This window comes from Muntiacus reevesi, chromosome X (genome assembly GCF_963930625.1).
Source record: "Muntiacus reevesi chromosome X, mMunRee1.1, whole genome shotgun sequence".
Taxonomy (NCBI): Eukaryota; Metazoa; Chordata; class Mammalia; order Artiodactyla; family Cervidae; genus Muntiacus; species Muntiacus reevesi.
In genome coordinates, this window is record NC_089271.1 from 67270344 (window position 1) to 67298026 (window position 27683).

The 27683-nt window shown below is 36.7% G+C and overlaps 1 protein-coding gene across 4 annotated transcripts; it reads right to left on the reverse strand.

Annotated features, from left to right (window-relative positions):
* Positions 1-2925: 2925 nt before the first annotated feature.
* RLIM (ring finger protein, LIM domain interacting) lies at positions 2926-27459 on the reverse strand. Of its 4 annotated transcripts, none has more exons than XM_065915049.1 (5): positions 27261-27459; positions 25390-25447; positions 12417-12609; positions 11423-11506; positions 2926-10222 (listed from the first exon to the last, which is right to left on the reverse strand). In XM_065915049.1, exons 3-5 carry the CDS (start codon positions 12583-12585, stop codon positions 8640-8642), a joined length of 1836 nt encoding a protein of 611 aa, XP_065771121.1. In that variant the 5' UTR covers positions 12586-12609; positions 25390-25447; positions 27261-27459; the 3' UTR covers positions 2926-8639. The 4 variants fall into 4 exon arrangements, with proteins under 4 accessions (XP_065771121.1, XP_065771120.1, XP_065771123.1 ...); XM_065915048.1 differs by having other exon boundaries at positions 25390-25452; XM_065915051.1 differs by lacking the exon at positions 27261-27459 and adding an exon at positions 26279-26320 and having other exon boundaries at positions 25390-25452.
* Between the last annotated feature and the right edge of the window lie 224 nt (positions 27460-27683).

Sequence of the window (27683 nt, forward strand, 5' to 3'; positions counted from 1 at the left end):
GGAGAGATAAGACTTCCTCAGTGATCAATGCAAAGAAAGAGGAAAACAATAGAATGGGAAAGACTAGAGATCTCTTCAAGAAAGTTAGAGATACCAAGGGAACATTTCATGCAAAGATGGGCACAATAAAGGACAGAAATGGTATGGGCCTAACAGAAGCAGAAGATATTAAGAAGAGGTGGCAAGAATACACAGAAGATATATACAAAAAAGATCTTCATCACCCAGATAATCATGATGGTGTGATCACTCACCTAGAACCAGACATCCTGGAATGAGAAATCAAGTGGGCCTTAGGAAGCATCACTATGAACAAAGCTAGTGGAGGTGATGGAATTCCAGTTGAGCTATTTCAAATCCTGAAAGATGATGCTGTGAAAGTGCTGCACTTAATATGCCAGCAAATTTGGAACACTTAGCAGTGGCCACAGGACTGGAAAAGGTCAGTTTTCATTCCAGTCCCAAAGAAAGGCAATGCCAAAGAATGCTCAAACTACCGCACAATTGCACTCATCTCACACACTAGCAAACTAATGCTCAAAATTCTCCAAGCCAGGCTTCAATAGTACATGAACCGTGAACTTCCAGATGTTAAAGCTGGATTTAAAAAAGACAGAGGAACCAGAGGATCATATTGCCAACATCTGTTGGATCATCGAAAAAACAAGAGAGTTCCAGAGAAACATCTATTTCTGCTTTATTGACTATGCCAAAACCTTTGACTGTGTGGATCACAATAAACTGTGGAAAATTCTGAAAGAGATGGGAATACCAGACCATCTGACCTGCCTCCTGAGAAATCTGCATGCAGGTCAGGAAGCAAGTTACAACTGTACATGGAACAACAGACTGGTTCCAAATCGGGAAAGGAGTATGTCAAGGCTGCATATTGTCACCCTGCTTATTTAACTTATATGCAGGGTACATCACCCAAAATCCCAGGCTGGATGAAGCACAAGCTGGCATCAAGATTGCCAGGAGAAATATCAATAACCTCAGATATGCGGATGACACAACCCTTATGGCAGAAAGTGAAGAACGAAAGAGCCTCTTGATAAAAGTGAGAGGAGAGTGAAAAAGTTGGCTTAAAACTCAATGATCAGAAAACTAAGATCATGGCATCTGGTCCTATCACTTCATGGCAAATAGATGGGTAAACAGTGGAAACAGTAACAGACTATTTGGGGGGGCTCCAAAATCACTGAAGATGATGCCTGCACCCATGAAATTAAAAGACACTTGCTCATTGGAAAAGTTATGACCAACCTAGTCAGCATATTAAAAAGCAGAGACATTACTTTGCCAACAGAAGTCCATCTAGTCAAGGCTATGGTTTTTCCATTTGTCATGTATGGGTGTGACAGTTGGGACTATAAAGAAAGCTGACCACCAAAGAATTGATGTTTTTGAACTATAGTTTTGGAGAAGACTCTTGAGAGTCCCTTGGACTGCGAGGAGATACCAGTCCATTGTAAAGGAAATCAGTCTTGAATATTCATTGGAAGGACTGATGCTGAAGCTGAAACTCCAATACTTTGGCCACCTGATGCAAAGAGCTGACTCATTTGAAAAGACCCTGATGCTGGGAAAGATTGAAGGTGGGAGGAGAAGGGGACAACAGAGGATGAGATGGTTGGATGGCATCACTGACTCAATGGACATGAGTTTTGAGTAAATTCTGGGAGTTGATAATGGACAGGGAGGCCTGGCGTGCTGCAGTCCATGGGGTTGCAGAATCAGGCACGACTGAGCAAATGAACTGAACTGTGAGTAGGGGTCCTATTTCTCCATGTTTAAATGTTGAGTGAGATGTGATCATTTTAAAGCACTTACCTTGGTAGCAATTTACCTATTCTAAATCTAGTATTTGAAATGCCATGCTCTTGGTTGCTTTCAGAGTACATAGTATTCTTCTGAATTTGCTTATTGGTGGCAAATCTCCATGGAGAAAAAGAATTCTTCTAAACAGCCAAGATTCATCTCAAGGATAGGAGTAACATGAACAAACCTGAATAAGGGCTGCTTCTCTCAGTTGCTCACAAGTTCCAAATATCTTCTGAGCAACAATGACATTCTTCAAATGCCTGTGGTTGCCCAAAGCAACTTTAAAGGGCATTGACTTGGATGCCAATCAAGTAGTTGGCATACTAAGAGAAAAGGCTGCAATTTTTTTCCAGTCATTTCATATTTCAAATCGTTGTAACTAGGGCCAAGAGCACATTTAATGAGACCGAGATGACCATTAACATTAAAGATTTGTAAAACGCATTCCTGCCTCCTTCCAAACTTTTCTGACCCAGGAATCAAACCAGGGTCTCCTGCGTTGCAGGCAGATTCTCTACTAACTGAGCTATGAAGGAAGCCCTCCTAACAATATAGTTTATAATCCACTCTGCTAGGTAATGGTCCTTTTCACTAAATTTCCCTCAATAAGATGCCTGTGTACTGGCTTACTTTGTTATCTAGAATATGAACTTTTCAGTGGCATTTTTGAACTACAAACAGAATCATGAACAACACTAAAAGTAAAACCCTGGGAAGGTATGAGGCAAAGAAGCATTGACCACTCCAAAATTATTCCGAGGAACCCTTTTCCTATGTCAGTGATAGCGTTCTGTAGTTAGGCACTAGAGGAAATGAAGCTGTGATAAAATTCACCATTAGTTAAACGAATACCAGTACCAAGGGGAAGTCACATCCACGTATCAGAATGTAATGACTTACTTAGAAACAAAGACTCTTAGGGGTTTAAGCAACATGTGTGAAAGGTTGGAAGTAGGAATGGAAGACAAAAGCTGTCTGAGTACACATGCACACCTAGACGAGTCTTTATACTTACAGAGGTCAAGGAAGGGAATCATCAGGTCAACAGTAATACAAGAAACATCAAAGATGCACCTACTTAAAATGTCATTTACACAAATGTTTTCAGGATTCTTATATATGAATAGACTTTAATCTTTTATTTTACCACTGAAAGATTAAGCCATTACACAATACAGAACTGAAGTTATATTTCATAAACCAGTACCTGCCCACACTCAAACAGTGAGGGGAATCAAAATCAAGGTTGCACTGTAATTCTACATGATTTTTAAAACCATGTCTATCTGACATTGGCGTGAAGCAACAGAATCTTTATCAGATTCCTCTTTTAAAAGAAAAACCCAAGGAGAGATGATCAAGCACAAATGATCACTTCATGCATTTTATTGATAGTCTATATTTTAAATCTGCAGTATGACATCTTACATAGGGAAAAAGCTTCTTCCTAAAAGATAACTATTAATAATCAAACCAGCTTTAATATGACTGACCTTTCAAGGTCTTGTTTTGCTTTAAACAAGTTAATTTTAAGCAGGTGTAAAGAAAGCACTGTACAAAAAAAAAAAAAAAAAAAGAAAGAAACTGGGTACATTCTCAAAATTTAATACAGGGCTTCCCAACCAGGAGTCTGCTGGATAGATATTGGAAAAGGGTGTTATGTTCAGCTTTAAATTGAAAGAAAATGAGAAATCAGATAAAGTAAGACAACCAAATTCACTTCACTTTGTGATCCTTTCTGCTTTTCTGAAAGTCTCTCCCAGAGGTCAGGAAGCCCTGGTATAACAATCACTATAGTCTTTACAGAACATACATTTATGTGCTTCATGTTCAAAGACATAAAGGCAGTCTTTGTTACTGTTCCCCCTCCAAATCCCTTTAGATTCTTACAGGCTTCAGAAAGCTTTCCAAAACCGCTGCCCAGTTCTTTATCCGAATCTAAGTAAACATCTATACCAAAGCAGCTCTTCTTGGGAGAAGACAAAACAGGCACATATACATAATCAGGCCAATTGCGTACCTACTCAACTTGATACCGGATCACATGGCCCTACATCTTTAAAAGCAGCACCAGGAACAAATGGAGCTATAAAGAGGTAAAATTCAAACATTGGACAGTTAAAACACATACAAATCACTCAGTTCAAAAAATGTTAGCAAAGGGGCATTGAGAAGTGTTAAGGCTGGGCAGCCGGTTCAACCATATCTTGGTATTAAAAAAAATCTGCAATATGAGGAACTGATAGAGGAACCCTGAAATAACTAGGCACAGTCATACATTATGGGGTTTACTTTCACTGCATGTCTTTAAGATATCAGTCAATCTAAGCTTGGAGGTCTTTAGTAAACAAATCCTAACCAAAAATAAGTATTTTGGTGATTTTGAGACTGTTGGAGGGTGTGCCTATTTTCTTGAAATTTGAATTAGAACACCTACCTACGTAGACATGAAAATAATCATAAAACTGATATAAACTTTTTATTCCTTGAACAGCTCAAATATACTGCATTTTAGATACAAAATGGAGTTACTCAAATCAAGTGAGATTGTTTACTTGTTCCAATATTCCTATTTTAGTAATGTTCCAGTTAAGAACTCTTTTCAGAATGCTAAAAATGTAAAGGGTAGGTATATAACTCACAGCTGTTTCTTAGCTGCTTTCTAAAAATCTAATTTAAAAATAAATGAAATACTAGTTACTTGGATCTTGTATTTTAACTTTCCAAATGAAGCATAAGTTGATTTACATTTTTTCAAAAGTGAACAACTTACTTGTTAATGAATTACAAGTTACTGAATATTGCTGAATAATAATTATTGAATAATCCATGGGATTTTCCAGGTAAGAATACTGGAATGGGTTGCCATTGCCTTCTCCAGGGATCTTCCCCACCCAGGGATCAAACCTGGGTCTCCTGCATTGCAGGTGGATTCATTATCAACAGAGCTACCAGGTAAGCCATTATTGAATATTACACATATACTAAAGAATTATATTAAGGGAAGATAAATGCCTGACATTTGAACATGTGCCTTATCAATCTCTTGCATTACTAAGGTACAGTATACTTTAGTAAGTAGCAATCAGCATAGTCTTATAAGACAAAAGTGCCCGCAAATGTGGCTTCTATGTATTTAGTATTGGTAATATATTTGACAGGGAAGCCGGTAAAACTTAAAAACTCAAATAAGGCAGATTACAAGTATTTCTTGTTCACAAACAGCAAAGAAAAGAGGTGGAGTAAAGGGGGGAATAAAAATATCCTCCATCTTTAAAAGTATCAAAAACAACCACAAGGTGCCACTGTATTCTAGCAAGCTGTTAAAATGGCTTTTTAAAAAGCATTTTGTAACATTCACTTCCCTATTATGTGGGTAGTTTGAGAACTGCTGAAAAGTTAGGGCTGATGCTGCCCCACTTCATGTCATGGACATCTGAGAAGCAGGTGATTAAATACAAAGTATATTAAGTGATAACCCTTCATAAAAATAATTTGAGACACTGACATTAGGAGAGAATACTTGGCAGGGAAAGAACATGTTTTCGATGGGGGGGGGGGAATTACTTGAGGTAACACTTGTAACAGTTTCCTAACCTTAAATTTTGGATGAACTCCCATGATCATGTTTTTAGAGATTTTATGTATATATACATACATACATACATACATACATACATACATACACACACACACACACACACACACACAATCCTGGTACTAAATGTTTTTTTGTAATTGTTTATACAATTGATTACTTATAGTCCAACACTAACATGAACATTTTTCTCAATCCCCAACCTCCATTAACACCACTAAGGTATAACTAATGTGTTCTTTTTAGAGCAAATATTCCAAATTAAGTTTGGTTCCTCTAGTGTTGCTAAAGTTTGCAAACTTTAAAGCTAACCTGTTCAATTTTGTTTTTAGTACTAATAAATCTCAATCACGTCAGCTGCTTGCAGGTAAGCACCTCAAACGTTTCAGACTAGTAAATGAATTTTTAAAAATAATCTGAAATATTCAAGAAAATTCAGTTTTTAGTACTTTTTCCCTATGCATTGAACAACATAATGCCCCAACATTGTTTTTTCTTGTTCCTATTATTGCATGAAGTTCAAACAAGGTCCTCAAGACAGAACCTTTTCGTAATAAAGAAAAAGTGCAAAGGTACAAAATGAAATGTAAAGTCTTTTGCAAGAAAATGCTCCCTCAAGAGAACAGGTGTTTGGATGCAGGTGGGAAAAAAGATTTTTGTTCTCCATTGTACATCTGACACCTACAAATGACCTTGTCTTCAATGTCCATACTAGAAAGTACATATTGGTCATGGACCTTGCAAAAAAATAATCAAGTAGCAAATTCCACTAAAATATTTTTATCCATTCTACACAGTCCAATGGAAATTAATGAGTGCTACTGAAAAAGGTTTTCACATGCACATGTCCAATATGTGCACTGAAGGCTAAAAACTTAAAATTCTATTTCCAGTGTTTATGAATAGCTTCAGTATCTACATTCATAACCAGCATTCTGCATGAGTTAACCTCTTAATACTTCACAAATGAGTAATAATACATCTTGGGAGGTTAGGAAGGTACCTGTTAATAACTCTTTTATGCTTAGAATGTGATGCAGTTGTTTTTAAACTATTTAAAATGAACACCCCTATTATAATGGGACATTTTATACCAAGAGGAAAATAAGTTTGTTTTTAGCCAATCAGGACTACCCTGCAGATCTGAAAACCATAGATTACACCCTTAGTAAAGGATACAAGGAGGCTCACAAATATAAACGAATCCTGACTTTTACATGGACAATTTTTTTAGAAAGATAAAATGTATTACATAAGCGCCATAAACAGTAAAATCTGCTTATATTAAAAAAAAATAAGTGAAGCTTTGTTTGGACATTATTTTCTTGCAAGAGCAGTACATATCCTTAGTAAACAACTACCATATTTACAATTTCCTTGATACTTAGGTAGGATTGAAAGCCAGAGGAAAATATACAAGAATGAGCTTTGAAATAATCTTTACAGCTGAGTTGGTAACAGTTAAGGTAGCCAGATAATTTCTAAAGCAGACTTGTTTATTGTGTAGAGCATCTGACTACGTACACCTGGGTAATCAGCTCACTTTGTTAAGAGCCAAGGATGTGTTCAATCCCTCTTTGGGCCCACTAGCGTTTCCCAGAAAAAGACAGTCTTCCACAGTCAGACTAATCCTAACCCCAACCTGCCTCAAGAGAAAGTCAGCAAGAGTACTGGGGTTCTTCACAAGGCTTACTAAGGAAACAACATAAAGTGCATATCCCATAGATTGTGAGTCAGCCTCCTCATCTTCAAATATGGGCAGCACAATTAAAATTTGAATTTCAAATAACCAAACACGACTCACTTTTCACAAAAAAATAAAAATCCCTTAGTTCTTCATCTTGTCTTTAGGTATGAGATATTAAGTCTGTATTAGAGATAGTAACAAGTGTGCACTGGTACCTTGAATAACCAAAATACCAAAAACAATGCAAATTTGAGACTTTCCTACTAGTATACACATCTGTGCCAACTTCAATTCTTATGCTAAATAAGTGGTTTATAGTCTCTTTCCTCCTTTTTTTTTTTTTTTTTTTTTTTTTGAGAAGCAAACTTGCAAAAACATCAATGTAACTTGTGCTAGGGGGTAGTGGTTTGTTTTTCTTAAACCAAACTCTGCCAAATTTGCTTCATCTGCTCAAGTAGAATACTGTGCCAAGGATCTCACCATATGAAACCAGTTCATGTCTGTGGAATTACTGTCTTCATGAAAAGTTCTTCCAAGCAGTTTTCTCTATCCTCCCTCTTTCATTTCCTGCCTAAATCCATACTCTGTCCTTTCCTTTGCAGGTCACAGTAGCTGTTCACATACATTAAATATTATAGATATGTTCTGCTCTTACATCTACACACTTACAAAAGCAGCTTTGTACTTTGTTTGGTGTGTTTTTTTTGTTTTTTTTTTTTACTATGTTGGCTCACAAAAAGCAGTTTTTTCATTTCTAAGCATGGTACTTTACAATTTTTAATGCATTAATACAACAGTGCATTGGAAAAAGTACTGAGCCTCTACAAAATAGCTTTACATTTTTAAACAAATGAATGTGATTTTTTCACTTACACAAGCATAGGCTTTTTTTTTTTTTAATATTTCCACAAGATAAATATCTCAATTAAACTATAAGCTCACTCTACAGTGTGCCACAGTGATGGGCTTAGAAGACAGTTATACACTTAGAAGATCCTAATCTTAGTGTTATTTACACTGATAAGTCCAATATCACCTTGTCTGAAAGGTGAACAAATGATATTCAGAATGTAGCTGAATGTGTGCCAACTAATAACTGGGAACAGTATAGCTTTAAGCAGTCACTTAGGAAACATGTACTGTAACTGAGTCTAAACTGGGAATTTCCTTCATCCCTCTTTCCTATGGCATATGAAACTTTAAAGATCAATATGAAACAGGTAAGAGTCATTGCTAAGGCAGACCTTTTAAGGTAACAAAGGAGAAACTGACAAGTACATGATAAATCGTCAGTAATAACAATTACTGATACTGAAATCAGATTTTTATGTCCTAACATGTTGCTTTTTAAATATTTCCTTTTATTTTGGAACAGAAATTAGAGAAAGGACAATGATTCATTCAGAAAGCAATGACTCAATTCAGGTTGCTACTTTACATTTAAGCACCACTCAAAAAGTGGACAGAAAGCAAGTGATTCCTGTTTGCCCATCACTATACCAGCTACATAGCTGAGAGTTCAGACCTTAATCACACAACACTTTCTCTGTTACCAGAAGCTAAGACTGCTCTGCGACAAATAGGACAAGTAGAATTTTCAGATAACCAGCGATCGATGCAGTGGACATGGTACTCATGGGAACAAGGTAGTTTACGAAGTTTGTTGCCTTCTGTGTATTCTGTAATGCAAACACTACAGGTTTTTAATGCATCATTTTCACCAAAACTTCTCATTGCCAAGTTGTCAATCTGTTCTTTGGTGAGTCCTCTAGGTTGGTCATCATCATCCTCATTTAAGAGGAAAAACTGAGCGAGACTAAGGAAGGGCAGAGAGCCACTTTCATCAAATGTTACTGGGGCCCTGTGTCGACCCTCTCGCCTGGCACCTGATGAGCCTGATGATGAGCTTCCTTCATTACTGCCTTCAAATACCTCTGAGCTACTCTCTGAACTTTCACCATTGGAACTGGAACTAGGACTTGAATTGGAACTTGAACCAGAACTGCTACTACCACCAGAACCCCCTCTTCCATTCCGTGACTCTGACCTTTCCATATTTCGACTCGAGACTGAGCCACTAGGCTCTGAATCACTATCACTGTACATAAAGTAGCTTAACTCACCAAAACCTGTCATTATCTGCCTTAACATGGTCTGAATTGCAACAGATGTAGTCTCACTTAAACCAGTATTTAAGATTCTACGAATTGGGATTCTGATGGTACTGACATAGGTTCTCACACCTGCTCGCTCAGAACGTGAAAATGTACGCCTAAAACCTCCTCGTTCACTTTCATAAGTGACGGTGTTGTTTGGTGTCTGAGACCTTGACCGAGTTCTGCTAGCTATGCTATCTCTCTGCCGATATTCTCCAGGACGAACTCTTCTTACTTGAAGATCAAGGACTATGGTTGGAGGTCTCTGGCCTGATCCTGTAGATTCACCATTGCCAGTTGTGTCTGAAGAGCCTGCTCCTTGTGAAGCATTTCTTGTTCCAGAAGCTGCAAAAAGACCTCTAGTTAGTAAGTCAGGTCCACTTATTTGCTGTCTTAATGTCACGTGGTGCCGGGTTCTGGAACTTCCTTCAGTCTCATTTACCAAAGGATGCTCAAAAGTCTGAGATGAGATACTATGATGAGATCTTCGTGGAATTTCACTCATTGGATGTAGAGGTGATCTACTTCTTTCAGCTCTTGCTCGGGTTCTCCGATGGTCTGGGCTCCTACTTCTTGCCCTTCTCTGACCTCTGGTAGGTGGGGCTTCTCCTGTTAATGCTTCATTTGAATTTCGTTCTGATCTGGGTGGCCTTGCAGATGTTGATTCAGATCGTGGATTTTCCACTTGTCTTTGGCTGCTGTTGTCCATACTTTCTCCACTAGAACGTCTTGTAGATGGTTCATTTTCATTCTCTGGATTTTGGCTCCCATTATTACGGTTAACATTGATCTCTAAACTGAATCTGAAATCACCACTGTTTGGATTAGTCCGGCTCACTGCTCTCCAAGATTGGTTTCCTCTTTGCCCACTTCTTGTTGTATTTCCAGTTTGTCTGACTGAGTTAAGCCAGTCTATTATAGAGTCACCATTAGATACATCATCTGAAGAGTCTCCACCTGTTTTTCAAAAAGGGAGGGGAGAAAAGGAACTATTAAAAATAGGAAATCACACTCTGAAACTTCATATTATTAACAGAAAAACATTCTGAACAGATTTCAATTTACAGATTTTTTAAAACTATACTGCACTGATTGGCAAGTAAAAGCAAGAAACTTCCAATTCCATTTTAAAACAGCAAGCTAATCCTAGAGAAATTTAAAGCATTTTTTAAAAAAGGGAATTGGGAGGAAGTCTATTTTTAGCATTGTATACAGAGGTAGTGTACCACTGGGGACTGTCAGAAGACATTTTTTCAGTCCACTGTCAAAACACTAACATAATCAAATAATGTAAAACACCAGTTAAGGTACAGGGCTAGTATTTTAGTTCAAATTACATTTTTTGGTTAAATTTTTATTAGTCTACAGCATTTCTTTGGGCTCTTTACTTAAGTGCCTCGGATAAAAATACAGGACATTTAAAAACTATAAGACTGCTTTAGACATTGCAAAAATATAAACAAGATTTACAGGTTACTTCTTCATGTTACCAAGATTTTAAATTAACATGAAATTAGAGATCAGAACAAGTAAAGAGTCTGAACCTAGCACAGTACATATACAGCACATTCAAAACCTAACTGTTATCATATTTCACACTGAAGAAGAAACACCAGACCTGAGGTAAGAACAAGATTTCTTAACAGTGCAACTATTTACATTTTGAGCCAAATAATTCTTTGTTGTGGGGACTGTGCTGTGCATTTTAGGATGTTTAGCAGCATCCCTGACCTCCACCCACTAGAGCAAACAGCAAACTCCCAACCAAAAATGTCTCCAGACATTATACCCCACTGAGAACCACCAGCTTAGAAAATGCAACCTTTCTGCTGGTGAGGAACTCAGGTTTATAAGGAAGGAATAATTCAGTGGGTATGGGGAAATTTCAATGAAGGTAGAAAATCAAGAAAAATGATCACATTTAAGACAGGACATTCCTATATCCCAATTAACACTCAAAAAAATCCCAAAGGTGAAGCAGGAAAAAAAAGTTAACATTCTCACCAAATATCAAGAAAATGCCAGTTCTTTTTATGAGCAGTTACTTTAACACCAAATTAATTTGTGCTACTGCTGGATTATCTTTGGCTGACATTTATCATTAGGAAGTTCCTTATCCATTTCATCCTTTACACCCCTCTCCCAAGAAAAGCTTACCTCTATTTTCATCTGAGTTTTGTGGTGGTGGGCCCTCTTTAATTTGTTGTAGTCTCCTCAGCAACTCTTCCTCAGTACTTTCACCTGAAAACAGTTTAAAATGTTTGCAAAGTTATAAATAAAATCCAATGACTTATCCATCTGAGATGACAACCAAAGAGTGGGAACCTGAGTAAAATTCACCTATTTGAGAGCATGACATTACAACTTATATTTATTCATATTCCTTTCCAGTTTACAATATGCTTTTGAATACAATATTTCATTCTTTAAAAATGCAACTCTGGGAGATAGATATTATCTGCATTTTAAGACAAACTCAGAGTAAGTGAGCTGATTTGTTAATATATAGCAGGGCAAGAAGGCCAACTCTGGCATTCTGACTCAAGTCTGGTACTGCTGGCTCAAAATGCACTCTGGCTCATAGTAACCATGCTAGCACCTTACCTTTTAAAATTTAAGCAATCACTCAAACATTAATAGAATTAAATAGAAATGAGGAGGAAGTGATATAATGAATTTTAACTAGAATCAAATAAGCACAAATTTCTGAATAACTGACTATTTTACCCAAGGCTAGCTCTGGTTGATTATGATTGGGACATATTCAGAGAATGAGAGATGACAAAACAGAGTTAAGTCTGTCCTAAGAACCAAAGTTCCCGTTAGCTCTTCCAGACCACTGTCTAGTAAGTTAAATAAAGATAAATAACAAAAAGATTGTTCAGTTCCACTCTTTTCAATTCAGCTTACTATAAATTCGTAGTATAATTCCTCACTAAAAACCCTGACATAGGGATAATTCCAAATATGAGTGAACAAAATCAAGTAATAAGTACAGCAGTAAATTTCATTCTATATCCCTGGTATTAAAATCATACTTCAAAATGGTAAGCAAAACATTTTTTTAAAAAAACAGTTGTTTTTTTAAAAATCAGTAATTTATATACATGTGTGTGTGTGTGTATAAATCTTTAAACTACACATTGCATACCTGGGGTGCCTAGCAAATTGTTATCCCTCATAAGCCTATAATCTTCTTCACTGAGGTTATTTACAAATTGATAGAAAGCTTCTTCCCGATCCAATCGGTCCATCTGACTTCTGCGCTGTGCTGCAGACTGATCACCACTTCCTTTATCGTTACAATCTGAGCTTTCCATCTTGATAAACAAGTGGAAAATTATCTAAAAGGAGAAAGGAGATCACTCTTGAAAACAAAAGTCAGTATATCTTCTATAGAACAGTTTTAATTATGTGAAAATCCAGAATTCAGGTTGAGACATGGATTTTAAGACCTCATATGAATGGAAACTTCATAATAGAAACACTGAAAAGCACTGTTATACTAGGAAAAGACTAGGTCAGGGGTTGGCAAACTATGGTCCATGGACCAAACTTAGCCCTGGTGACTATTTTTCCTCCTTGAGATCTAAGAATGATTATTACACTTTTAAATGTTTTTCTCAGAGAATATTTTGTAATGTGTGAAAATTATATGAGATCCAATAAATAAATTCTTAGCTACTTGTCCAGAGTAAAGTTTGGTTACAGAAATACAAATAAGAATTCAGCAGTGTAGCAAGAATTGAATGGTGTCTGTTCAACAAGGTTAGACCCAAGAAGCTTACTGAATTCTTGGCACTATTATAATTGCTTTTGTTTTTTAGTCCTCACAATGACACTGTGCACAAACACTGTTGTTATTGTTATTCCTTTTTTACAGATGAAGAAACAGATAAAGTATAGAGAGGTTATATAACTTGACCAGGGTTACACAACAAGTGACAAGGCCAGAAGCTGAACCTGGACAATCCGAATTCAGGTTTCTCTATGCTCTATTGCCTCTCACAGAGATAAGACATGTAGAAAAGAAGTTCTAAAAATGCTAATGGTCAAGCCCACTTTCTCCATTTAATATGATGAGTGTGCACTGGTAATTTAGAAAAATGCTACAGTATAAGCACGGCACCTGAAATGCTGTCAAGTTATAATTTCATCACCACAATTTGCAGTGCACAGATCACCAGTGCAAAGCAGTGACAGTGCCACATAGTCTCTGTCACAACTACTCAACTCCGCCATTATAGCAAGAAAGCAGCCCACAGACAATATGTAAATGAATGTGTACAGCTGTATTTCAGTAAAACTTGATGAACACTGAGTACCATCTCTAAAGGCACAGTATGGATTATTTTATTAGAGTAGGTGGCAAATATTATAATACAATGACACTAAAACTGTGCTAAAATAATAAAATATGCATTCATATTATTAGACTATGCACTGATCATACTATTTACAATTCACAAGAAAGCTATGGTCTGAAAAATTAGAAAACTTAAATATCACAAAGTATTTCCTCACAAAAATAAAAAATGAAGCTTCAACCAGAGTAAGTTTCTAAGTGGCTCATTTGTTGGCTAAGCAAGGAAAGACATTTATCAATGCTATGTTAGCTAAATTGTATTTGACTGCAGAAGCTAAACAAATAGTCCACAGAAAATAAACTGGTTTAAGATTATTAGCCTTTTAATGAGAACAGTTGCTCAAAAAGTGACGATACTGGGATACATCAATCATCAAGTGAAAAACAAGGAAGCAAATGATTGAGCAGTTCCCTTTGACTTTTGATGAGTTGACAAATATAACTGATACTATTCAGTTGCTTATTCAAGGAGTCAAGTTATTTGAGTAGTTTGAAGTAACTAAAGAAGTAGTCTCTATGAATAGTTTGCATGGAACAACTAACTACAAGTGATAACATTTTCAAAGAAGCTGAGAAACACTAATTCAGCACAACCTGAGGTGGAATCTGTGAAGATGTGTTACAACTGAAATGGTGGTTAAAAAAAGTATGTGTAGAGCAAAAATATATCTAGTTGGGCAAATTTACAATTAAAATTATATGCTTGTATACTGATTAGACAGCGTACTTGTATGTGTGAAGACATTTTCAATGACGAAATATGTAAAATCTCATTTCAAATCAGAAAACACTAAATGGACATCCGCAGATGATTCTGATGATAAAGAATGTTTAGCCCCAATTAAGCAAAATGTTATCCCACCAAAAATAATACCATTCTTCTCACTAGTAGACCTATATTATAAAACATTGTACTCATTTATTATTACATCAAGAAAAACTTTGTGGAAATTTGGCTTCTCTCTTTTTATATAAATAATTATGTAATATGTTCAATTCTGATTAGCAAAGTGAAAAAAATTTACTATCTGGCCTTTTACAGAAAAAGTTTGCCAGCCCCTACTCTGGATAGTACATAAAACTAGCCAAAACTTAATTGTCACTATTTGTACAGCCCTAGGAAGAATATATATATATATATATATATATATATATATATATATATATTTATAGTATATTCTTTTCCTTCTAACCCCAGATTGACTTAAATTCACAATGACAAGATAAAAGTTAATTCACAAACATGTGAAAATCTGATTTGTGGAAAAGCAGTCATCTATGTTGGTACTACAATTTAATCCAACACACAAAACACGAAGTATCTGGATGTTTATGTCAATACTAGAAAAAAATAAAACCAAACCATCTTTCAGATATCAAAAAAAACAAAGAAGACTGTCTACCTGTCTGATGAGTCTAAACAAATTTTAGTCTATACATGGGCACATTTGGCTCTCCACTGTTTTTCTTAGATCATTATTCTTAGAACTAGTCTATCATTCTTTAAACAAATAAGATGAATTATCTCAAGGAAAGGGAAAGGGAGAAAGACCTTAATATTTTTTGGAGTTTCCTAATTTCATAACTAAGATTTCTTAATTTTGGTAAGACTAAACTATATAAACTTCTGAAAGATGTTGTTTTTAAATAACTTGAAACTGTAAGACTAGAAGTCAACAGGTTAAATAAAACACCCATTAACGTTATATGGGCCAGGCAATGAAAAAAAAAACAAGAAGCCAAAACCTTCCACAACTTAGTATTGGCAATAAATAGCACGCAGTTAATTTAAAAAAAATACAGAAAAGCACAAAGAAAGTTCAGCCATAATTTCCCAAACCAAAGAAAATCACAGTTGGCTAATATTAAGCAGTTAATATTCTGAATAGTAGTAACATGAAAGGACCAAGTCCACTTATGAAGGAATAGATCAATAAATAGTTTCAAAAATAATTTCTAAAAACTAAAAACTCAGTAGGGTTGAAGGGCTTTAAGAATGTAAAGCTTTCAAAGAAGGCAAAAATTCCTGATAAGTTCTGACATTTGAAGGACAGGAACCATAGATAACAGAAAAATCACATACCAAGGACTGTTACAAGAATGGCACAGTCTTAAAAATAGCGTCAGAGGTTAAAGCCCACAAGGAACAGAAACTTTCAAAAGTATGGGAAAGAGCTTTTAAATGGCTTTGAAAAACAAATCTGAAATAAGAATGAGATCTTTTACTAAGCCTCTGGTACAGATGGTATATTAATAGAAGATGGTAAGTAGAGGCACTCAACTTCTATCTTATTCAGCAAGGAGAATCATCTCCCAATTGGAAGTAGTGGAAAAAACCAAGTTTCTCAAAGAAAAAAAAAAATCAAAATCCAAACTGCAAAATTTCCAATCTTTGAGAAATCAGAGAACAGGAGATACCAGATGATCTATTCTGCAAAGAAAGTGACGTCTATAAGCGATAACACAGCAAAATCTGGCACAAAACCTGGGGTGGGGGGGTGGAATTCTGCTATAGACTATCAGATATATTGCAAACACGTAGAAAAACATGTTCACCAGAAGTGGAATTCACTGTCAAATTAACCTTATTTGCATTACACAGTCTTCTTTCACATAGAACTTGCTTTACAAGATTCTCACATTAAAATCACCTGAGGAGCTTTCTCTGGGACCAATCAGACAGTGACATTTTAAAAATTCCGCAGGTAATTCCATTGTACAGTCAGAGTTGAGAAATTTTTTGATAGAGGCATCAGGATAATACTGCTGAAACGTTTGGCTTGGTTTTTGTACAGAGTCTGAAAAGCTTTTGCATCCTATTTTATGGAGAAATATAGGCTAGATCCATGCTTCTCAAACTTCAGCATACAAATGAACCACCTGGAAATCTTGTAAAAATACAGGTTCTGATTCAGTTAGATTGGGGGTGAGGCCTGAGAGCATGCATTTTAAATAAGCCTCCATGTAATAATGCTGATGCTGCTTATCCTACAATCAGTTTGAGTAGCAAGGAGCTTGATGACAATACAATTTAACAGATTCACAGTTGCTGAATACCACTCTCAAAGATTATGGAGCAATGTTAACCTGCAAAGAGCCCAGTCTTAAGCATTTTGAAAAGAACCAAGTCAAAGACATACCAGCCAAATCTATAGACAACTCAACACTGGGAGTTAATAATGAAGATGTATATAATAAAAAATAATTCTGAATTCTCAGTGGGCCGTGAGGATGAGTGGAAATAAAAAAAAATGATGGTAAATGTGCTACTTTAAACACTTTAAGGGTTATCAAGCTGATGAGGAGAGGGGGGACCTGTCCTGGCAACATGAAAATGACTTGAAGTTTTTAGTTAACAAAAGCTCAGTTAAAAGCTTGTTTGACTTGACCGTTAAGAAACCTTGGAGTCACAGGTTGACAAACCTTTCCTAGGTCACAGTGTTCAGATAAAAATAGGTAGTAGTGTCAACACTACTTGCTATTCAGACTATACGTGGAGTACTTGAAACATTAAAAATACATACAAAAGGACATTGACAAACAAAAGAAAATATGTAGAGTGACCAAGATGGTGAGAAGCCAGGGAACACCATAAAATAAATGGCTAAATTACTTGAAAATGTCTAGCTCAAAGACAACACTAAAAATGGACACGATTACCACCTTCAAATATTTGAAGTTATAACATATAAGAGAGCAAACCACAGGGTCAAATTAGAGCCAAGAGTTGAAGAAATATGAAGCAAATAACTCTATCTTTTAATAGTCAAACAAATAAGACTGTCCAAAAATAGAGATGCAACCAGTCTCTTCAAGCAAACTACTACCAATTTCTGGAAGTATTCAAGTAGAGGCTAGATATTAGGTAGGAATTTGAACAGACTGATTTCAAAAGACCCTTTGGACTAAAATGTCATTAAGGATAGACAGTCCCTTGGTTTCCTTATTCTGGGTCTAGGGTCATACTAAGCCACATATTCCCAGTGACACAATTTTGTTATAACATTTTCTTGACAAGACCAATCCACTTATACTGCCCCATCCTTTCCCTCCAACACATCTTGTACTTTACTACCTTCACACTTATAATGCTCTCCCTTCAGCCCTCCATTTAGTCTCTCCCCATTTCACTCACCCCTCAAGGTTCAATGAAATCTTACCACCTAAGAAGCTATTACTGACTACCCCAGCTAGCAATTTTTTTCAACTATCTCTGCACACAGCATTTGCCTGTGCCACTAGTGTCAGTTCCTGCATCACAAGGTCTTTTATATTTTTGAAATACTAATTTTATTAATATCTTATGTACCCAACAGATCCAAAAGATCATTTTAACATATTATCAATATAAAAATTATTGAGATGTATTATATTCTTTTTTAAAATTCTAAGTCTCAGAAATTTGGTATGTATTTTATACTTACAGCACATCTCAAATTGGATGCTAAATTTTCAATGGTTAAAGTGAAATGTACAAAAAAAGTCATGTTTAATGGAAAAAATTTACATTGTTTATTTAGCTTAATTAAAATGAAAGACAATTAAAAGTTCAGTTCCAGTTAATTAAGACATTTCAAGTGTCCAGTAGCCACATGTGCTTACAGGTTACCATATCGGACAGTGCAGCTTTAAAGAATTTGTTCGTCAGGTAGAGAAACTCCACATACAGGAAGAGCTCTAAAGTGTTCCCAATGTATTGTTTCTGCTCTATAAACCCACTATTTATGAATCCCCTTTATACTTTTCAAAAGTAAAATAATAATGGTAAGGGTGAGGTGAATGTTAGTCACTCAGTTATATCCGACTCTCTGTGACCCCATGGATTGGGGCCCACCAGGCTCCTCAGTCCACGGCATTTTTCCAGGTAAGAATACTGGAGTGGGTTACCATTCCCTTCTCCAGGGGATCTTCCCCACCCAGGGTTCGAACCTGGGTCTCCTGCATTGCAAACACTCTTTACCATCTGAGTGACTAGGGAAGATAATGGTGAATACTCTACAAAAACACATGGAATAGATGATTCTTAATTACAATCACCAATCTTCAAGTTCACTCCTGACCTAGAAATTCTAATATTTCCTACATGGAAACTAGACACACACACACACAAAAATCATACCTCTATTCAAAACCCTCTCAACACTGTGATTTTGGAGACTGCTAAATCCTAAATAGCTCCTGCCTGATGAGTTTAGAAGTTGGGTTATTCTATTCAAGAGAGATTTTTACTTCGGTTTATTTTTTGATTCAAAATTTTAACAATGAGACACAAAGTAACATGTGTTACTATTACTTCCATAGTAACATGCTGCTCTCCCTTCCCCCTGCCTACATCAGAGAAAATAAATTATCTTCCCCACATGGCATCCTTGCAACACATTTATTTCAAAATTGCAATCAAACTGGCAAGGCTTCATTAAACAGAACACACCATGTTTTTTGCTAAGGTATAGATTTCCATTTAAAATGCTGTTCGTTTTTTGCAGTTGATTAAGGCACAGGGAGAGAAAAAGCCTATTTGCTTCCCTACTTTTGCCCAAAGCATTCATTCTTTCTGCTTTATTCTGTATTTCCCTGGGTTGGGAGTGGAGGTCAAGAGATTCCAGCACTGGCAAGACAGATGTTACAGCTTTAGAGAGTTACAGCTTTAACATCTGCCAAGGTCCACTGGACTAGAAGTTAATTACATTTTGAAAAAATAAAGGAAATCTTGAATGTAAGCAATGCCTTTAAATGTCTTGTAAAATCATCTTACGAACATACACCCAGTGAGTCTGGTCTCATTTTAAGCAGTGTCTTCACTACCTAAGTGGTAAAAAAAAAAAAAAAAAAAAGAAAAAAAAATGTAATAATTCTAAATCAGAAGTTCAGAAAGTAAAAACATACCAAAGATGTCAGGAGACTGCAGTTCAAATGATCAAATACAGATCTCTCTCCATTTTGGTGTGAAAAGATCAGTGAAAGATTATGTTAATAAAATGGGTCTCTAGATTCTACTCTGCGGTGAACATTGTGGTACATTCCAGTCTAAATAAGGTATGAGAAAAAAAGAATCCCCATACCCCCTGGGCTCCTTCTATCATCACTAATGAGAAAATTTTAAATCTTTTCATTCAGTTACCTTATATTGAGTTATAATATTCATGTGCACAGTCAGAAATTTTGGATTAAATTTACAGTTATCATCAGTCAATTTTAAACTTAAATATTTTTATGGAAAACTTAACCAATGAAACTTAAGAGAAAAAATGTGTAAGTGTTCTTAAATCACTTAGGTCTCTTCCTAGTTAAAAGTAATATTCATTGCCCTATTCATACAGCCCTTTCGCCTGTATTTCATTTAAGCCTTACAACAATTCTATGAAGTAGGAACCACAAACTCTATTTTACATATAGGAAACAGAAGCAGAGAGAGAGGAAGTGATTTACCAAAGGCCATGAGGCTAGTAAATGGAAAGGGCCAGCAATTAAATCCAGGTCTCCTGATTTCAAATCCAATCAACTTTTCAATAAACGGTTCACTGCCTCCCAATATATCCTAAGACCATATACCTTAAAAATACATTCCTTCAATCCTAACAGGCATGTCCAACATAATCAACCTCACTATCAGCTTTTTAGTTGCTGTTTGGGGCTTCCCTCATGGCTGAGAGGGTAAAGAGTCTGTCTGCAATGTGGGAGACCCGAGTTCGATCCCTAGGTTGGGAAGATCCCCTGGAGAAGGAAATGGCAACCCACTCCAGTATTCTTGCCTGAGGCATGGACAGAGGAGCCTGGCAGGCTACAGTCCATAGGGTCACAAAGAGTTGGACATGACTGAGCAACTTCATTACTTTCACTTAGTTCATGTTCACTTCTGGTATGAAAACTTCCAAAATGACAAAACATCTTTTATAAGCAGTATGAACTCAGCAGGGCTTCTTTTTAAACAAGTCAACTTTTAGTATTCTTGTTTTAAATACAGTTGCCCCTCAGATGCACAGCATATTTTATTAACCTTATTTCTTTCAGGGTACTATGTGCCAATACAGCCAAATCCATTCCTGGAAAGTAAGTAGCAAAATTAGAAAATTTGCCCAGTCATTTCAAAAACTACTCATCTAGTCAGTAACTGTATGACTATGACTGTGTCAGGTAAATTTAATTCTGGGGAGGAAAAGCGAGCAAGAAGACCAAACTTGAGATTTATTCTATAATTAGGGAGTTTAAAGCAGATTTTATTCACCTTGAGAATTTTAAAAGCATTTTTAGTGATTTCAATTCTTCTACAGTAATTATCATATATTAATATAAATTATGCAGATTACTATGTTTCTGACCACAGCTATAAGTATTTAATTCTCCTAACCCACGTACACTAATCCTTAAAACATGTATTTCTGTTATGATGTTAGGGCAAAAAGTCACTTAAAACATACTGTTCAGTATTAATGGGTCAGGAGACCTGGTGCTAAATATAAGCACACATACTATATTCAATGGACATACTCCATCAATTAAGATTTAAGGCACCAAAATATACAGTTAAAAAAACAACAGACATAAAAAAATGAATTCTGAAATTCAAAAGGTTGTATGAGTATCAATTTTAAAATAAACCACATCTATTAAGTCTGGAAGAAATCACTTCTTTTTAAAAATCAGAAAGTATAGTGGGAGGGAGGAATCAAGATAACCTAATGTCAACCAACTACTGAAGCTATCTTGGGCACTGTCACTTTTTGGATGTGTTCAAACAAGCTCCAAAATTCAATAGTGTCCTACAGTACAACACGCCAAATAAAAAAAAAATCATAGGTATCAACATAAAAATGTGTCATACTGAAAAAGGGCAAGCATTATTCTGTTTGCAACAGAGCTTCTTTCTTGATTAAGAACCTCATAGAACAGATGAGAATTAATGACAGGCAAGCCTTGTGTATAAAGAAAATGTCAGGTCAATAATACCATCATCAAAATGAAAAATATTTAATATAGTTGAAAACAACAAAAAAAGCCAAGTCACAAAGAACTACTGAATTTGAGGTCTGGATATAAAATATCATCGTATATGTAGTTAACAAACGTGTTGGGAATTTTTCCTATACAGAATGATTAAAACTTTACAGCATTTGCAGCCAGCAAATCAAAGGTTGACTGAGTAGCAGGGTGGAATTCAGCTCTGTGAAAATGAAAAAAGAGAAGATACTAGGTTCCAGTCTTGGCTGTAAGATTAACTATGTGAATTTGGCCAATTATTTAACCTTTTGTGTCTCAGGATCTCCATCAGTATTAGTGTACTGGATTAAGCTATCTACAAGATACCTTTCCAATTCTAATAATCCAGACTATGATATAACCCACATCACACTACAATATTAGGTTGGAAAAATAAAGGTCAAGAAACAACATGAATAACTAGGATGTAAGCTTAAAACCTGTGCTTTTCTCACTGCTATTTCACTCATACACTTCTCTCTCTTTTTAAGACTATCTTATTTTTAAAAAAACAAATACAAAGCACTCCTCTTTAAAAAATTGGGTAGGGTTTATGTTTCACTGCCTGATTGCACAGTACCTCTCACCACCCACACAATTTATTTCCATTATTGGCCTACTGGAGGATGGTACTACGGCCTCTGCCACTGATACTCCTAGAGCAGTACGAGATTATAAAATATCTGCATGGCAATGTTAGCTTAGCCTCACTTGTATTCTATCTTCATCACTTGAAAAGGACATCAGAAAAAAAAGGATTCAGCATGTGTTTAATCTCTTGGCAGGAATTCTGCAGCTCACAAACAATTCTAATGACAACAACCTTCTAAAACAGTTAAATCAAAAGAATATTAAGAATGCCAACAAATCAAAGGATGGAGACCAGGCCAAATGCTGCCAATTCACAGGAACAAGTTAGTTTAAAAAGGAAACCATTATGACATTTCAATTCACTCAAGTACTTAAGACAGGGAATTTAATCTTCGATTACCCAGTTCATGTTCTTTTAGTATCAAGCTATGCCACTAAATTAGAATTTGGTCTTATGCACACTAACTCAATTCTGATTTCTCATTATTCTCAAGTCAATGACTCAAAAACCCAAAAGGCTCATGTGCTTATTTTTAAAATGTTTTAATGCAAAAGTCATTGATTACTGGCAATTCTGGTGTTAGTAAATAAAGTACTATTTTTCAAGATATAAGTTATCCACCAAAAATGAACTATTTTAAAATCATGTGACTGAAAAATATCATCTACACAAATAACTCCTATATTGTCTGAGGAAAATAATTTTGTGTTACAGAACAAAACACATTGACAACAGTGATTTCTGAACCAGTGCTCCTACAGAGAAATGATAACAAAGGTGACCACATATACCCAGTTTGTCCATATGAATAGCAGTCTACAACTGTTGTCCTGTAGTGATTATTAACACAGCCTTCTTTCACTCTTAAAAGTGTCCCAGTTTGGATAAATTATAAGGTGACCTCAAATGTAATTGACACTAACAGGAACTTTGGTCAATACAAAATGAAAAATGTAATTACGAGTTAAACCCTTTCTTCACAGAATCAAATGTAGAGCAAGAGGAAAGAGACCATTTTTCATTTCAGAAAAATTTGAAAACACTGAACACAAATATCTCCTTCCCACCACAGAATGGATCATGTTCACCATCATGCAAATGCTGTAAAGCAGTCCAAACTGCTGCTCTGAAATTATTGTAGTAAGCCCACAAATCTATATACACAAATGTACTATTTACAGATATTTGTCTTCCAAATATATGTGGTATTTTGACTAATGAAATTAAACCCTTGAGTTGAAGCACTAAAATACAAGAATTTGTTGTTGTTCAGTCTCTAAGTCACGTCCAACTCTTCTGCAACCCCATGGACTGCAGCCGGCCAGGATCATCTTTCCATGGGATTTCCAAGGCAAGAATACTGGAGTGGGCATTTCCTTCTCCAGGGGATCTTCCCGACCCAGGCATTGAACCACTTCTCCTTCACTGGCAGGCAGATTTTCTTTTACCACTGAGCCACCAGGGAAACCCAAAATATAAGACTATGTACAGCAAAAACATCAAATATCTATTTCAGGAGCAAAACCACAAGTTCACAAATATACTCCCAAATTGTTTAAGATTGTCAAGATTTTTACCTCTAAAATAAACTGCTTTATTATCTGGGAAACTTCTATTTCAAAAAAATGAAAGAAAAAATAGAAGTGTTATTGCTTTCTTACACTGGGTATCAAAATGTCAAAGGATCATGTAGACTGGGTACTTTAAATCAATGGGCTATAAGGTTTGGAAATGTCTGTATTACAAAGAAATGTTATGGAAATAGATTTACAAAAGAAAAACATGTCACAGTCCTAGGCACTGGCCCAAAATTCTAGCATCTCACTGGTCTGGTTTTGACAGAGGACTTTTCATGTTCTAATTTGTTATCCACTCTATGGTAAACCAAGGGAACAGGAGGTTGGTGAGTGGTTTGCTATTTCCCAATCCGCTACAGCTTTGGAAAAAGTAATACACACATTGTAATTGGATAAATGCAAATGTCCCATTTGATCTACTGTATATAAGACCTCACTACATGTTCACTAACATGAAAAATATATCCAATCAGCCTAACACTTCTAGATATCACTTCATTATCAAGCTACTTCTTAAAACCACTTCTAATTTTAAATTGTTTTATCAAATTATACTACAGGCAGTAACAGCTGAAACAAGAACCACGACAGACTGAAAGAGAGAGTACAATTGTTAGATAAGTCTCACTTGCTTCATAAAGCAAAGTTCCTTCGAGTGTTAACAGAAGTTTTTGGTGCAACTTAACCTATAGATTTTTTTTTATTACAACCTTTCATTTTCTTTGCATTTCTGATCTAATAACAAGTCTAAGGATATAAAAATTTATTGACTTTGGCATCAGACAGACCTGGGTTAAAATGGGGGCTCCTACCACTTATTAGCTTTTTGAGAACAAATTATCTAATTGAGAACAAATTATCTAATCTCTCCTCTAAGTCTCAGTTACTCTGTAAAACAGGTAACATCCTCATGAAGCTTGGCTGTAAGGATTACAAAATCACGCATGTGAAGCACAGAACCTAGCACGTATGTATTCAATACAAACTAATTATGAATTTAGGCTAATTACCCATCCCAGTTTGCATGGGACAATCCTGGTTTGCACATGTTGTCTAGGAAAATAATGTTCCTTTTTCTCTTTAATGCATCCTAGCTAAGGCAATAAATTATATGATTACCTTAACAATGATGATGAAAGAGGTTGATATCAATTAAGAATATTATATATTATGACTTTTCGGATCTTGAAGGAAAAATATCAAATGTCACACAGAATAATTATATTCCTGTAATATAGTGTACTGTTAGTTCATTTAGTTATTCAATAAACATTTAAATACTACTTATTTACACTCATCCCATTCCAACAGTGATTAAAGGAAGCAAATTTCTATTTTGTTCTTTCTGTTCTATACAGATACTGGTAAATTTCAGACATTATTTTAAAAGAAGAAAATTGACAGAGCACTAAGGCAGTTCCAGCTACTCAGAAACACTACCCTTTGAATTCCCAGTGAAAAACACCCATTTTCACCATTAAGAATGCCCGACACCAACTAACATATATCAAAGAAGCCCATTCAACTACAGGGCCCCCAAAACAGAATAAATATTTTAAAACATGCATTCTACACATAAATCATCAGGAGACGCAACAAAAAATAAAATTACCTGACTGTTATGACATAGTATTGTATACAATAAACTGGATTTTAGTTTTCTTCACTCTCTGCTCTAGAAAAAAAAAGAATCCATTATTCTTCCTCTTTTATAAGATAGACATTTTCTTTGAAACAGACACATCCTAAAAATTACATATCCTATGTATTTTAGATACACACCCGCCATTAATTCAACCTAATTCCACATTAGTATTAGGATATCTGGGGAGACTAAGAAGGTCTGAGGGAACCAACAATCTTATATGTTAGAAGATATCTTTTAAAGGCTGACAGCCCATCTACCTTTTAATATAAACTTATTTAAAATGGGCTTTTACACATCAGATCAGTAATTATTTTCAGATTCTCAGTTACTTTCAATAACTTATTTGGTACGTTACACTAGCCTAAGGCAGGAACTAAAGTATGAAAGATCATCAGGACATTTTAGGCTAAAGAAAACACTTTTTCAGTAAGAGAAGAGTATCCTAAAATAAAATTTAAAAAATATTTAGATTGGTCTTCCTGGGTACTTTATTTCTACAACTTAGAAAACTGATTCTGGGGCAGTGATAACTGTGTCTGTCTGCTCTCAAGTCATCCAGGACGGACATAATGTACCTGATGGGGTGATAAGAGTATTTTGTCTTTAATAATGACAAGAATTGTTTTAAAAATGACTAGTAGTAGTGTATTTCTTCCTCCTTTCAATCATCCAAAGCCACTGCGGTTAATTCTGATTCAGGAAATGCGGACTCCTTATTTCCAGCAAAAGAAAAAATTATTGTGGGGCCTCGCTAAGAGTGAATGACAACCTAATATAAATGCTTCCTCTTTCCGCAAAACGAAAGAACGACCTAAATAGACAAGCCTGCTAGGCCTCAGATTCCCGGACTAACCTGTGGAATAAGTATGGTGAAACTGTCTAGGGAAGGAACGTGGCTGTCTCCTCCATCTTGAAATTAATCAGCATAAGGGAAAAAGGGACGGAGTATTCAGGAAGCAGAAGCCCAACCGGTTAATACTAGTTACTAAAGCTATGGCGTACGTGGCAGGTACCGCCCGCAGAAGCCGAGACCCTTAGGCATTTTTTTGTGGGGGGAGGGGTTGGGTTGTGCACGGATTGAACGGAAATTAACTTCAAAATCATTTGGCCCAATTCCCATCCTCAGCCAGGGAAAAACAACAAACACGCAACGGTTTTTCCCTCCCTTTTGGGGGGAATCCGTGGAGTGGTATCTGGCAAAGGATACGCCAGGGTTATTCAAGCAAGGGAGTAAACCACATTTGTCTTAGATCCTCAGGGAAGATGTCATCGTGGCCTCAGGGGGCGCCTAACTGATAGTGCCCTGCAGAAGCAGAAGGCTCAAATGGGGTTTTGCAAATCCTGGGAAATCTAAAGGCCCGACAGTTCCCAGCATCTAACTTAGAGCCGTCTGATTTTTTCCCCCATTTCCTAAACCCAAGCCCGCCATGTAAAAGAGAGGGGGAGGAGGAAAAGGCAAAGGAAGTCTCCAGAGAATTGAGGAGAGGAAAACCTGAGACGATCAAAGATTCTCATGCCTGAGGCCAACACTCGAAAATCGCCTCCGCCAAATTCTTAAGGTTCTGGAGGGTCCCAGTTGCGGCTCGCGCGGCCACGGAGAGGAAGTACTACCTTCCTCCTTCCCCTTCTTAAAAAAGCCTGTCGACTATACACCCAACTAAAATGGCAGCGGAGACTACGCCACGGAGCCCCCCACAGCAACCGGTGCCTGGGGTCCGGAGGCGGCGCTGAGCCTCCGCCACGATGCACCACTCAGGCCATTTTGAGAGAAAGCAGCAGATGGGGCTTCGCTGTCTTCCTCTCGCTCTCCATCCGTTTCCCAAGGCTTCACTTACCCGGTTTTGGTGTCGGGATCCGACTCGGTCGGTTCGGCCGCCACCGCCGCCGGGGCTCCTGCGCGCCTCCCCTGCCGCAGCTCTCAAGCCCGCCTCCGATGAGTCGCTGGTCGAGACCCGCCTCTAGCCCAGCGCCTGCTCGGAGACGTTGCTCAGGCAGCCATTATCTTCCCCATTGTTACCAAGCAGCGACAGGAAACGCCTGCCCACAACAGGAAGTGATGATGCCGCGTCCAGGCCCCACAGCCCCAGCCGGTTACCCACTCCCAGCCGATTATCCAATCCCAGGCGATTCCTCGAAAAACCCTCGGTGAGAGGAGGAGGTGGCCGGCTGACGACGCGGCAGGGCGGGCCGCGGCCTGGAAAAGGAAAGCTGCTGTGCCGCCCACCATGTGACAGGCCCCACCCTCCTCCGCCATTTTG

Bases quoted from the DNA above. Each gene is read 5' to 3' on its own strand.
- RLIM (XM_065915052.1), bottom strand. From the start codon at position 12,585: ATGGAAAGCTCAGATTGTAACGATAAAGGAAGTGGTGATCAGTCTGCA. The intron at 11,507-12,416 runs GTATGCAATGTG...AACTGTTTTCAG, and splicing joins CAATTTGCTAGGCACCCCAG to GTGAAAGTACTGAGGAAGAG. The intron at 10,223-11,422 runs GTAAGCTTTTCT...TTTGAAAAACAG, and splicing joins AAACTCAGATGAAAATAGAG to GTGGAGACTCTTCAGATGAT.